Source organism: Carassius gibelio, chromosome B15, assembly GCF_023724105.1.
Source record: "Carassius gibelio isolate Cgi1373 ecotype wild population from Czech Republic chromosome B15, carGib1.2-hapl.c, whole genome shotgun sequence".
Lineage (NCBI taxonomy): Eukaryota > Metazoa > Chordata > Actinopteri > Cypriniformes > Cyprinidae > Carassius > Carassius gibelio.
The window spans coordinates 5,394,475-5,409,191 of record NC_068410.1 but is presented as its reverse complement, the minus strand read 5'-3'; the positions used below and the strand labels follow the sequence as shown (position 1 = coordinate 5,409,191).

General features: G+C 37.0%; 1 protein-coding gene across 6 annotated transcripts in view; it reads right to left on the bottom strand.

The window, feature by feature from the left end:
- The window catches only part of robo1 (roundabout, axon guidance receptor, homolog 1 (Drosophila)), a 257,538-nt gene that overhangs the window by 20,932 nt on the left and 221,889 nt on the right, over positions 1-14,717 (bottom strand). For 4 of the 6 annotated variants that reach the window (XM_052575869.1, XM_052575873.1, XM_052575874.1 and 1 more), the window contains 9 exons: positions 14,178-14,349; positions 11,728-11,933; positions 9,354-9,435; positions 8,648-8,816; positions 8,206-8,372; positions 7,930-8,051; positions 6,544-6,778; positions 4,478-4,599; positions 1,587-1,758 (listed from right to left, as the gene is read on the bottom strand). In XM_052575869.1, the coding sequence (XP_052431829.1) occupies positions 1,587-1,758; positions 4,478-4,599; positions 6,544-6,778; positions 7,930-8,051; positions 8,206-8,372; positions 8,648-8,816; positions 9,354-9,435; positions 11,728-11,933; positions 14,178-14,349 (1,447 nt within the window). Of the gene's footprint in view, positions 1-1,586; positions 1,759-4,477; positions 4,600-6,543; positions 6,779-7,929; positions 8,052-8,205; positions 8,373-8,647; positions 8,817-9,341; positions 9,436-11,727; positions 11,934-14,177; positions 14,350-14,717 lie in introns of all 6 variants that reach the window. The other 2 variants (XM_052575870.1, XM_052575871.1) reach the window with 1 other exon arrangement.

Below are 14,717 nucleotides of genomic sequence, written 5' to 3'. Positions count from 1 at the left end.
GTAAAAGCTTATACAAAAAATGTTTATAGTTAATACCAACAGTAGTAGCAATAATAATTTTAGTAAAAAATAACACTGTAATTCTACTTCAAACATAAAACGGCAACAGAAAAAATATGGATGAAATCACCATTTAGTTTCATTCAGAGATGTTCATTTTTCTTTATGTTTCATAATGTGCATTTTGCTAAATACTGACTTTGAACTGGAATAAGAAGTTTAAAAAGTGTGTTCAGTACTTTTATATATTATTTAAAAGATGAATTATGAATGACAAGCTGATGTCTGCAGACAGCGGCTCGTCATTCATAATTCAACTTTTACATAATATGTAAAAGCACCAAACACACTCTTTTTTAATTGTCCATGAAGAACTGCAACCACAAAGCACAAAGCAACTTCTCTTCTGTGCTGTCGCTCTCGGTTGCCCTCTCTTATTTCTACTTTAAAGAGAAACTAGCGCTGTCAAACCGGAAAAAAATCTCATTCCGTTGACTTCTTTCGTTTTTTTCATCTTTTTCCCTTCCTCCCTGCATTTCATGTGGGCGTCACGTTCATCTTTTTAACCATGTTCAGTTTTTGTCTTTTTTGATATTTTTTAGCTGGGGGCAGACAGGTTCTCCCAAAGCCTGAGCATCTCTCTCTCAGTCTGTGCTCTGTACTTCGTGTCTCAGAGGTGTTTGTTGTTCGGTTGTGACTGAGACTCCGCTGACAGGTCAGGACAGGACTGGTCAGGTCAGGTCAGGTCAGGACAGGACAGGTCAGGACAGGACAGGACAGGACAGGTCAGGACAGGTGTGTAGGAAGCGGAGATGCAAGCAAGCTCACGGAGCTTGGTCTAACACTATGACAACAGTTGCTTTATATCAAGTCCAAAAGTTGATCAACTGTTTTTCTTAGCATACTTTACTGTATGAATCTCTCTTTGTGCATCCAACAGTGTTTCAAAAGACCATTTAATCTCTCTCAGTCAAATGACTGACTATAAACTAGTTTCTGACAGCAGTGATTGGCATCTTATTAAAAGCAGATTTGCATAAACGGATGGCCTATTATCCACCTGTATCCATTGGCACAACCCCAGGCTGTGTCACAATCACTTCCATTCAGTGCAGTTTAACCGCTGCCACCGATGTCTCCAGGCTGAACAAGTTAAAGCTGGTAAGTTAATGGAGAATTAATAATGGAGAATTAAACTTAAAGCAATTAAAGGCTTTGCAGCACTAAAGTAAACTGCACTTTACTTGACGTCTCCTTTATTCTCAGACGAGAAAGAGGACTCTGATAAGGCTGTTTTTGTAAATTACATACTTCTTGATGGATAACCACAAGGCAAGTTACAACCACGCTATTCACAAGCGTAAACTATATGTTTTTTAATGCACAGGCCTTAAATAATGTCCATCTTCACAAACCTTTCCGGGTGTTAAACAGTGCCGGTAGCTGTTTGTTGTGTCTCTGTAACCCGTTATCAGACGAATCAACCATTCATATTGTGCTCTTCTTTAGCTGCTAGTATTGAATAACAGTGGTCTGGCAGAGTCGAGCGTCTCGGTTAACCAGAACAACATCCCGGTCCGACTCACCCAGCTGGAAGGACGTAGCCTCGCTCTTGACCCCGGGACCGGCCCCTGTGCTGGCTGCCACCTCCACCCTGTACGTGACCCCTGAGAGCAGGCCGGGGATCAGAAGCGAGTGTGTGGATCCATCCACCGTGCGGTTAATGTGGTATCGGCTTTCATTACCCAGACACCAGATCTGAGGGGGAAAGTCAAGAAAACAGGCACTTAGCACTTAATCAAAATTATTTATGTTGAATAACAAGTCTTTTCCGAAAGACTGAACCTTTTTAAGTGATACTTAACCCGTAAAATGTTTGGGCACACCTAATTTATGATTAATATTTTGGACACCTCAAAAGTCTACACAACTCTTTAACTATGAAAAAACACAAATCTAAGTATATAAATTATGTAGTCTCCATTAAAAAAACTTGTTTTTATTTCATGTTATTATTAACAGCATTAGCATTATTATAATATCATTTGAAGCATAAATAGTAATAATAATATTTTTTACACAAGACTGAATTTATGCTTCACATGATCCTAATAATAATAATAATTGGTAAAAATAAAATAAATAATTTCAATGATATAAAGAAGTCTTTGAAAAAATATTTTTTAAGATCACGAGAACCATAAATTCAGTCAAGTTTAATCAAAACTGTGTGTAAAAAAATAAATAATAATTATTACTTTTTATAAATCTGCATTTCTATATTTTGTCTACAAAAGGTATTTTAAAGAATTTAAACAAAATATTTTTTATCATCATAAGAGGCATAGATTCAGTCAAGCGTTTCAAAACCTATGTATAATAATAATAATAATAATAATAGTGTTTAAATAGTAATATTAAGTTTAAATACATTTTTATCAAAATACTTTGATCATGAGAAGCATTGCTTCAGTAAAGTGTTTCCAAACTTTTGTGTTTGTACAAATATACGACTTGTTTCGCTAACTTTCTCATTGTTACGTACAAATATTTCTTGTCTGAAAATAAAGCGCGACTGTCCTTAAAATAAAAGAGTTAGAGTTTCCTCAAAGCTAGTTAGTCAATCTATTTGACAGCCCTCCTGCTTCAGTTCACACATCAATATCATGTAGCGCTAAAGTTGAAACATGAAAACAAAATGCACCACCCAGAATAAACACTCCCTATCTGCGGTACCCACATTCCGTCATTCTGTCTTCATGTCAAAGGTCTGATGTTCCCTGTTTTGTTTTTGTTGCACGCACCGAACCCTAGTCTTTCCTCCTCTCGGGAAGCTCAGCTAACCGTGGCGTCCAAATGAGCATCAAAGTGTGTGTGCAGCCCTGTGCGTGACCAGAGCTGGGATCAGCCACCCTCATCCTAACACAATCACAGGCCCGGCAGGGGCCCATTCAGCGCGGTGAAATGTGAGAGCGGCCCTCGCTGGCCGTCTAACTTCGATTAGAAGGTCAGCGCACTTATCTACGCTGAGCTGTACACAATGACGCATAGAAAAATGGCTTTTTTACATGTTTTTCTATGCTGACGTCCGCTTTTTCGGAAGCGCTAACCAGATTTAGACATCCCCGAAGGCTTCAGAGGGGAAAAAAAGTGGATTATGGGTCGAAAGAGAGAAAGTGAGGTAACGAGAAAGGACGGTTTGACGGTTCTCCTGAGGCATAATGGGGTAGAAAGAATAAGTGTATAAGAAAAGTGATTAGCGAAAATTCCTCCTCCGCCCAATTTAACAAGCATGAAATTACTGACTACCTTCCTTCAACTGCCTGAAAACATATACCTGGAAAATTAACTGGGACTGAATGACTCGAACCGCACCTCTTCTCGTCAGCCACGGCCTACGAACTAAATACCAAAACACCGCAAAGCCATAAAATTTAAGAGCCTGAGAGGAATATCGTATGAGATGGGCTTTGTTATCTTGTTTGGACATGAAGAGCACATTAAGACACGCAGTTGCCGAAATTATATTTGCTAGTACAATTGCGTTATGACTACAAATACAAAGGGGACACAAAAAGATACGAAGCATTTACAAAAAATCATATTCATAATTTGCAAATGCAATTATCTTAATATAATGCACTATGTTTATAAGTACTGTTCTGACAGTCTATTAACCAGTCAAAAATATATTTTGTCTGAAAGTAGCCCTAGTCAAAACAACATCGTACTTTGGTAAAACAAACAAACAAACAAACAAAAACCTACCAAAATAAAACAAAACACAAAACATGGCCTCCGTTATCTTGTTTGGATATTTAAAAAAAGCAAATAAAGACACGCAAGATGAAAATAAGGAGAAAAAACAAAGGGAACGCTGTTTTTTTTTTTTTTATAAAAAAATGTTAAATTTATATATATATATATATATATATATATATATTTATATATTTATATATATATATGAATATATAAAACAATTATTTAAATACAGTATTATAATTTATATATATATATATATATATATATATATATATATATATATATATATATATATATATATATATATATATATATATAATTCCAAATGCTTATAAAGTAATGTTTTGGCATAAATATAATAATGATTAAAAAAAAAACCTACAAGATAAGTAAAAAAAAAAAAAAAAAAAAAAATCCGTATGATCACGTCTGTCTGGACGGCCATTGTGGTAAAACCGCACGTGAACCACTAGGTGGCAGCATTTCACAACATCTGAATTCCCTCCAATGAAAATCAACCCTTAAACCGCTACACTCTCAGCATTCATTCAGCAGCACATCATAAAAATGAATGGAGTGTGAGCCACTAAATATAATTTCCTCTTCCACTTCCTATTTCCTTCCTCTACAACCATCCTTCATTCTGTTGCTGTTGTTTTTTTTTTCATACTCTCTTTGTCTCTCTCTCTCATTGTCTGTTTCCTGTGGTTTGTACCTTATATTCCTGCACCACGCCGTTCTGCTCCTCCTCTGGGGGCGGTTGCCAGGATACCAGAATAGCTGTGCTGTTGTCTCCGCTTCCCGTTACGGTGACCCCCCTGGGAGCAGCACTGGGCGCTGAGATAAGAGACAAGAGAGGGATGTTACACACACCTTACAATATACACGTGTTCTGCATGTGCATATACACCTTAAATTATGCAAATATGCAGATTTCACATGTACATGTGTGCATATATAAACAATATGTAGACATGTATAGGAGTTATGTGTCTGTGTGTGTTCTCTGAAACAGATGTAAGCACTCATTTTAATAGTACACACTCAGCGGTATTAATGCACTTAAATAATGAGCAGCGACTGCCAAGCATCATGATTGGACCGTCCCAGTGCCAGATGCTAGCAGAACGAATACTTGAGCTCAGGGTGAACAGAATGTTGTCACTGGACTTCATTTCACATAACTATTATACACTTGATACATGAATGAATGTTAACACAAAGCCCTGCTGGAGTGAAACATTTGCTATGTCTCACTGTCTCTGACGTTTTGCATTTCAACTGCATAAAAAAGCAGGCGCACACAAACACAAACAGGCAAATTTGGAGCAGACCAAATGGCTGGCGTTCACCAAAGCCACAGACGCCACACCCTCAGAACAATTAGCACAGCAGTTGTTCGAGCCTTCGCTTTTTGGCTTCTTTTTAGCTGCTTGGCTTTCGTGAAGTATTTTAAACGGCCCGCTTTGCCCCCCTCATGGGCTGCGGACCACACGTTAACAGAAATGAGAACTACTTAATGCAGGCAAGTGTCTTTCTGCACAGGTATGCAGAAAACCTGAATGAAGTCTGTGACTGAGATCGAGCCAACCCAAAAAATTAACCCAAAAAATCTTTCTATTTCCTGTCTGAGCGGGTACACCCAGGCACAGATGCAAAACTGTTTGATTTCATCCAGGAATGTGAGTGCAAAAATATTTATAATAATTTAAATTAAATTTATGTAATAAATTATTTTATATATATATATATATATATATATATATATATATATATATATATATATATATATATATATATATATATATATATTTTTTTTTTTTTTTTTTAATAAAATAAAAAAGTATTATAAATTGTTTCACACAACGAAACCATATGTGAGCATACAATTGAAAACTGTACATAGAAAAAAAAAAAAAACTGACTAAAACCTGGTCTAAAACGAACCCAAAAAAAATTGAATTATCCCAGGAACTTGAGTAAAAAAAACTATTTTATTTTACTATTTTTTTTACCATATGTGAACCTTAGACTGAAAAATTAAGCATGAAAAAATTGACTGAAACCTCGTCCAAAACCTAATCCATAAATCCAAAATACCCCAGGACTGTAAATGTGATGTTCCATAATATATATTTTTTTAATTTATGAAACATTATTTATTTATATAACAAACACACATATCTACAGAGCTGGGTAGATAACTAAAAAAATGTAATCCGTTACTGATTCCAAAAATTTGACTTAACGTAACGTAATCCATAACATGACACGTTTTAAGCAATATAATCAGACCACTTCTGAATTACTTTTTATCTAATTAATCATATTGATTTAAATATGATAATCTTGAACCATATTGATATAAAAATGCACAGAGAAAGAAAATATATTATATTTGTTGTTATTAACATAATGAAGTGCATTAATCCTTACATTATGTAAAGATTTCCTAATCTGAGGTTCGTCAAGGAACTGCAGGGGGTTCATAAATGTAAAGAAAAGCTAATTACATTATCCTTCAGATTACATGCAATCAGTTACTACCCAGCTCTGTATGTATGTATATATATATATATATATATATATATATATATATATATATATATATATATATATATATATATATATATATATATATATATATATATATATATATATATATATATATATATATGCACATTGCATTGTATAGTGACTACTGTGAAGTGAATGAGACAGAAATGGTGGGACATTATGCTTTAAAGAGCACACAGTCAGATGTCTGGAAGCTCTGCTCACCTTCCTCCAGGGTCCTGGCCACTTTGATGTCGCTGTCGGTGCCTTGGAACTCGTTGAAGAAAGGTCGGACTTTGAACTCATAGGTCACGCCCTTCTTAAGCTGGGTGACGACTGCGCTGTTCTCTCCCAGGGTTCGAACCTCAAACATGGCCCATTCCAGCCGCTGCTGAGCGCCCTCTGGGGACGGCCGGTACATCACCTTATAGCCCTGGATGTACTGAGACTGCTGCTCGACCTACAGGCAAGTACAGGGCAAAACTAAATCACTTAGATGCTGTAAACGCCTGCTAATGATTAGCATTAGCATTGTCCAGGACTAGGAATTTCTATGACATTTATTGCTGGTTGGCTTCACCAGTTTTTTTTTTTTTTTTTTTTGTGGCTTTGTGGGTGTGCGTTGAAATACTTATCCTATGCAAAAATCTGAATTGAGCTTCTGTTGACTTCTAATGTGCAAAGATTTTCATATCGGAGGTTATGACATGACTGCGATCAGTCCATGTGGCCGAGGAGGGAGGAGAACTGTACACGCTTGTAAAGATTTTAATCAATTCTTGATCCGCCCCAATAAAAGCAGATGTCGTTTCAGCTGTTTCTGATTAAATACGTATAAAGTGCGAACGACCCATAATGTTAAAAATGAACATGCTGGGAATACTTCTGTTCTTCTGTGCATGCGTTTGCAGAGTGAAAATCTGTACAGAATTAACCTTGACTTCAGATGTTTAGAACAAACTGTTTAATTAAACCTAAATTCATTCGTTCAATACCAAATAATACTTCAAATTCGTCAAATCTGTGCTTAAACTGAGATAAAAAGCAAGTTACTAGTGAGTTAAGAAAGATAAAATATTCTTCTTGTTGAAATTTTCTAATTCTACACAATTTTGTTTCTCAGTTAGGTGTATCTTATGTTTAGGATGTTTAGTTTTCTTTCACATAAGATAAAACACTGATTAAAAGAGGTCATTTGAATTAGTGACGAAGCATTCAAATTCTGTCTATAGTTACTCACCCTCATGTCATTCCAACTCAAATTCCACAAATTAAGATATTTTGATCAAATCAGAAATCAGAAGAATTGTTGAATCATTTAGTTTTCTTTGCGCACAAAAAGTATTCTTGTATAATATAAAGGTTGAACCACTGATGCCACATGGACTATTTTAATGATGTCCTAACTGTGTTTCTGGGCCTTGAACGTGTCAGTTGCATTGCAGTGTCAGGCTCATAAAGCTCTCAGATTTAAGAAAAAAATATCTTCATTTGTGTTCTGAAGATGAACGAAGGGCTTGCGTGTTTGGAACGACATGAGAGTAATTAATGACAGAAAATTGTAATTTTTGAGTGAACTATTCCTTTAAAAGAAACTGTGGCATCACTCACAGTCCACTGGACTCTGACAGAAGATGACGAGAGAATTGTGGGATTGTGGAGGTGAATGACAACATCCCCCAGCTCCCTCTGGATCTGCCCATGGTCCACTCCTTGACTGGTTGGTGGGACGTCTACTCACATAAACCAACCACATAGAAAATATGAAGCACTAGCATATACGAACAGCAAATACCCCAGAACAATACACAACATAGTGATACATTTCAGAACTCTCATGGGTGCAATATTTAAAACGCTTGTCTGGGAGGTCAAAGGTGAACTGACCTTGTGTCTTGACAGCGTCGCTGATGGGGCTCGGGTCGCTCAGGCCGTACGCATTAGCCGCTCTCACCAGGAACAGGTAGACGCCGCTGGGCTTCAGACCCTTCAGAACGAAGCTCTCTGTCTTCACGTGATCCGCGAGCGTCTGCCAGCTGCTGCCCGCCGCATGGCTGCCGTCCACACCACACAAATCAAACGTCAGTTTACCCTGCGGCCCAAACTTTGTAGCGAAACATCGCAACTACAAACATTACCGCATAACTCAGGGCTTTCAGGAAAGCACAGACGTGGGTATGATTATTTATGACATGCCGCAGCAAATGGACTGGGTGTTTACAAAACCGCCATTTGCTTATGAGGATATCCACAAATGTTTATAAAACACACGCTCGTACAACCAAACCGACCAATGATAGAGAAGTATAGTCAAAACTGATGATGTCACCTGAAGGCCTCTATGACGTAGGAGGTGGGCGTGGCTCCAGTGTTCAGGTTGGGCTTCCAGGACAGAGACACAGAGGTGCGGCTGACGTCCGTGACCTCTGGTTTGAAGGGGGCGCTGGGGATGAGGTTGGGATCTGTGGGTCGGCCCGGCTGAACAGGAGCACCAAACTCTGAAACCATAAACACATGAGAATATCACCCTGTGCAATGCTAACAACCCAAAACTGTTTTTTTGCCTTGCTTTCTGGTCTAAATAGCTTTACAATTAAACAAATAAATATCTAAGGATTCTTAAAACAAGGTCAATTTACATGGGAAGCAAAATACTATATGCAGTATCAGACGTTATATGAAATATTAAACAGATATCAAGTCTTGTTTTTAGAGAAACGTTAGCTTTTAAAATTTGCTACTAGAGTAAATCGACTTGTTTTCTCTTTTGAACTGTGTTTATTTTCCTCATTCCACTAGCATGTAAATCTTGCTTTAAGGACGTTCAGTTATTTATGTTGGAAAAGAAGAGAAAAATACTGAGAAACAAAATGTTTTTGTTTTTTTGTTTCCCCAGTGCAGCGGGGGACAATGAAAACCAATTACAGGCAGACGAAGGTTTAATTTCAAACTCAATTTTACACTTAATTTCCTGACGTCTGGTTCTCAGCACTCTCACTCTATTGTCTGTTATCTCGTCTTACTCTCTGCTGTACCTTGCACCTCCAGGTAAGCCTTCCAAGACGCCTCTCCGCTGGGGGTGGACGCGGTGCACGTGTACATGCCAGTGTCTCCCAGCTGAAATCAAGAAAACAAATAGCGCTATTAAAGCAAATATACACATATGCATATACATTAATAATGATTTTCCTGCATTCAGCCCTAAAATAACACTATAATGTCATTTCACACCAGATTACACAGTCTACATTGCACAATGTTTTGTCTGCTCGTATGAAATACGTTGATAAAGTTACATTGAGCAGATATTATTCCAATGTGTACTATTTAGAATGTATGAACTCGTCTGCGTGCATAGATGATCAGATGTACACAAATAAAAAAATAAAAATAAAAAAACATTATTTGGAAGACTTGCCATGAAAATTATGATTAAAAACAAACAAATAAATACAATTCCTTAAAAAAAAAATGTAATTCAATAAAATATAATTTTCCTAAACCTGTAGTTAATCTGAGGACATACTAGGTAATCAAAATGATGATTAATAAATAAATAAAACAATAAAATAAAATAGTAGTTTTCCCAAACCTGCAATTAATTGGAGAACTCATTAGGAAATCTAAATAAATGAATGAATGAAACTAAAATTAGTAAAAGCGGAAGAAAAAAAAGACTAACATTTACATGCATGTTCCTAGACAGTGGTTTCTTAGCACAGAATGATAATTATAGTGACTGTATGATGTAGTGTTGGTTTATGCTAATATCTTAAAGAAAAAAAGATACATTTAAGAACACGTCAGTCAATTTATGGAGGAGGTATGAAAGTCACCAGAAATAGACAGTATATCTGGAGCTACTGGTGTGTGTGTGTGTTCGCTTAATGACATGTTCATTACTGTGGAGCGCCTGAAGCGCAACAGATAGAGACGCATCTCCTGAATTCGCTTTATCTCTCCTCTATTCTTTAAAAGAAGCGAGACGTCGTCAAGTGAGACATCTATGTTAATTAAAGTCGTATTCTGACAGCCCACACTGCTGGGACCTTTGACCCCTGTGCAGGGGGAACCCATGCACGCGCTCACGTGTGTGTGCGTGTGTGTGTGTGTGTGTGTGCGGTGACAGGAAACACTCCCCTCCCCCTCACGGCTGACGGGGGGTGACAGCAGGAGTGTGTGTTCACACATCAAAACCTGCAGGCTGACTGACAGCTCTCTGAACACTGGCCGTCTGTGTGTGAGATGATGATGATGTGCTGTAGTGAGGGATGAAAGGAAAGCCTGTCTGATGCTGTACGACACACACCACTCACACACCAACAGAAGCACAGACCTTCAAAGACGCATGCAGAAACAAGACATAAAGACTGATCTGTAGCTCATTTAAATAAGTAAGGATGTATGATCATATGTCAATATAGCAATACTGTATCAATTCTTTGGACTTATATTATTATTATTTACTTATTATGTGTATATATAAACACCTAAAAATAAACTGAAATTATTATAAAAAAAAAAAAAATACTGCATAGAAAATATGGTCTAGTTTTGAGATTAAAATTAAATTGCGGCTATAAAAGTAATGAAATAATTAATAATAAATAAAAACAAAAAAAAAGGAAAAAAAGTGATGTTTGACAAAAATGACATTTATTTTACTTTTTAAACAAAATTAAATTATGGCTATGAAAGTAATCAGTTTCATTAATGAACTAATAAAGTTAATAATGTTGACAAAAATAAAATTATAAACAAATCATGCTAATTAAAAGCCACATTTTTATCAAGGTAATCATTTTATTTTTTACTAATATATATGTGGTAAATCTGTGGAAATGTGACCTAAACATGTGCGAAAAGAATTCACAACACAACATTTTTATAAAGTGAGCTGTGATTATTTGATGCTGTGAGTGAATCCTGCAGTGCTGTCTCAGATATCTGGGAATAAAACAGCTAACGGCTCAAAAACAGATCTGCCAACAGCAGCTAACCGCATCCAATAAAGCACCCTGCCGCATTCAGAAACCCCCATGAATAAAATATTAATAAAGACGAGCGGCACGGCACAAAACTGCTCAAGATTCCCTGTAAATAGTTGTTCTGTGCGGTGTGTTTGGAATGGAAAATTCCATAAAAATCTGTTACTAAGGAAAACCGAACAAGGGAAACAGTACTTTACGAGAACAAGTTGGTTTGGTGCAGCAAACGAACACATGCTCAAACCTCCATACGTGAGTGTTTTAATGCATCACGAGGGTCAGAGAGGAGTTTCAAAGCTATAAATCCACCAAAGGAAAAGGTTCCCATGAACCCGAGTCACGTCCCCTGGTACTGTACATTTATCTGCATGATAAACATGTCAGGCTTTGATGTGGTTCTGAGCCCTCACAGCCACCGTACCTTGGCGTAACGGATCTGCAGGGCTCCCGTGTCCAGCTGTTTGAGGCGAGAGTCGTGGGTGGACACCAGGACCCCGTCTTTCCTCCACAGGATGGTGGGAGTCGGCGTGCCGGTGGCTTGGCATCCCAGGACCACCGTCCCATCTACGGCCACGGTCTGGTTGGTGGGACCCTGGCGGACGACGGGTGGAGGTCTGTCTGAGATCACTGTGAGAGAGAATCCAGTCACTTTCATACAGGAGCATAATAACAGTAACTAAATAATTGTGTTCCTATTATTTATTTCTATCATCTTGAGTGTATATTGTATTTAGTTTGCACATTTATTTAATGGTATATCAATACCTAGACCAAATTATTTTCTTTCATTCTTATCACTTTATTTACATTTGTAGCTAAAATAAATAAATTAATTAATTATGCAATTCATTAAATAAAAAGCAGAATAAAATAACAAAATAAAAACAACATATAATTAAATAAAAAGTAAATATATATATATATATATATATATATATATATATATATATATATATATATATATATATATATATATATATATATATATATATATATATACATACAATTCTATTTTGTCAATTAGTTTTTTTTTTACATCTTTCTACATCTCAAAACATTTTAACATTATTTTATTTTATTAAATAAAAGAAAGTGAATAAAATGGATCACTTTAAGATGCAATCCCTTAGCATTTGCAAAATAAATATATGTATAAAGTAAAATAAAATGAAAGCATGCATTTGTCTGAGCTGCAAAATAGTTATCGATATGAATCGAAATGATCTATAACGCCACTAAAATGCATTAAACTAAAAGTGAGAGACCGCAAGACAGCACGAGACAGAGGAAGAAAGTGAGACAGAATGAGACACAGAGTCTTAAAGTTGTCCCAGACCTACTAATATCATTATAATAACTATAATGAAACACTACAGTCCTCCAAACCAGAATCCAAAATACATCCTTCCACATTTTCTAAGAGCCACAGAAGCGAGCGCGTGTACGGTCAGAGGTAAAGAGAATGAAGAACGCAAATAAAAATAAATGTAACCAAGGAAAAAGAGCATGTGAGAGAGCAATGCCTGGCAGCAAACGAGCTGAGTACATGTTTTAAGAACGAGAGAGAGAAGGAAATAGAGATGCAATCCAATTTTTTCAACTGGAAGCAATTTTCTAATCAGTCACCAGCAGTAGCAGAGTGAAGCCAATCTAGAGACGAGCAATTAATACGGGCAGCACTAAACTTCCCTCACACACACTAAAACACACCCAAACACAACCTCGTCCCTCTCACAGCGGACCTGGCCAGTCTGACTGTAGGCATCTGATTGTGTTTGACCCGCTAGAAGCATTACCGCCATTTACACGGCTGCAATTTGCATAACCGCCACTGCAGCGCTTTTTCAGAGCACTACAACACTTTTGTGAGGACCATCAGAGGGATGAATTATGTATCACATGACACGCTCGCTCAGGCACGGTTGTGTCCGCGCGTCGCCGCTGTTGTAATTACTGAATCATCATGGCGGTGACCTGTAATTATGCTCCGTGCCCGCAGTGAAAGTGAGGCCAGAGAGCAGATCGGTGCTAAAATAACTGTTATTATTCTTTCTTTACCTCACATTCGCTCTCTTTGTCATGCGTTGGTGTTTTTTTAAGGACGGCACTCACAGGGGATAATGCTGGAGGACAGAGAACTGCCAAACTGTCACTATTTAGTTGACTATTTGAACACATGAGTAATCAGTGTTGGAGTAATGCGTGTATTTTCTATAAAATAATGTTATTTGCATTGAATATGAATTTTAAACCTAAATTGTATGTCCAGCCACAAATTTTTAACAATGTTTTGCCTTTATACAGTACGTGTTGCATGCACAAATGAACAGCATGAGATGTAATCTCTATTTAGCCAACAAATGACTCTTATGAACCCATTCTTTTTAATGATTCAGTCAAAAGACTCTTTCGGTCAGCGAATCGTTCAGGGTTACTCACTACATCACTTAAATTATTTATGATATTTACAAAAAAGATTATTACAATAGCAGAATGTGATTAATTAAAATTAATTGTGTCCTGGCAGAAAGCTGTCTTGTCAAAACATCTGACATGCCTACATCAAACTAACAACCAGAAATCTATGAAAAACGAATATAAAAAATCTATGAATAAATCCATAAGTAATATAATGAGTAAGTCTTTTAAAGTGCCAAACAGAGCAATGAATACAGTATAAGGCAATCAATTTAAAATATTTAATTATAAAAAAAAATAAAAAAAAAATAAATTAAATTAAATCAAATCAAATCAAATCAAATCAAATCATTTTGGGAGTAACGTCCCCTAAACTCAGCAGCAAAAAAGGTATGCACATGAGCACTTTTGCGCTCACTAAGGCTTCATCTGTGTTGAGTGCGTCCATCTCACCGTCTGTAACCTCCAGCAGGGCTTTGGTGATCACACTGCCAGCGATGTTCAGAGCCTGACAGCTGTAGTATCCTCCGTCCGAGCGCTCCACCGCTGTGATGGTCAGATCGCCCGTCTGAGAGACTGAGAAGCGACTGGAGGGTGGAGGAGGCTGAGAGGAGAACAGAAGGTTCTGGAGAGGGGAACGAGAAAAAGATCTATGATTAGAGGTAGAATTTGATAAAAATATAAAAGCATAAAACACTAATCACTGCAAGAATATTCAGTGTGTGAGAAATACACATCTTGTCAGGACTTGCATGTTATCACTAACTATTGAATTCCTGAGTGTGTGATGAGTGATACTGATCAAACCAAGATGACTTGAGGTGTGCTAGAGGTGTGGAGTGTCACAGGACCCATTAGATGTGTGTAAATGTGCAGATGGCCTTAGAAATCTACGAGCCTCATAAATCTGACTGACTTTAATGGGGAAGAGTGCCATGCGTTTTATATGTTACTGTATAAGTGTGCTCAGGAAATGCATCTTCATAGTGAAAA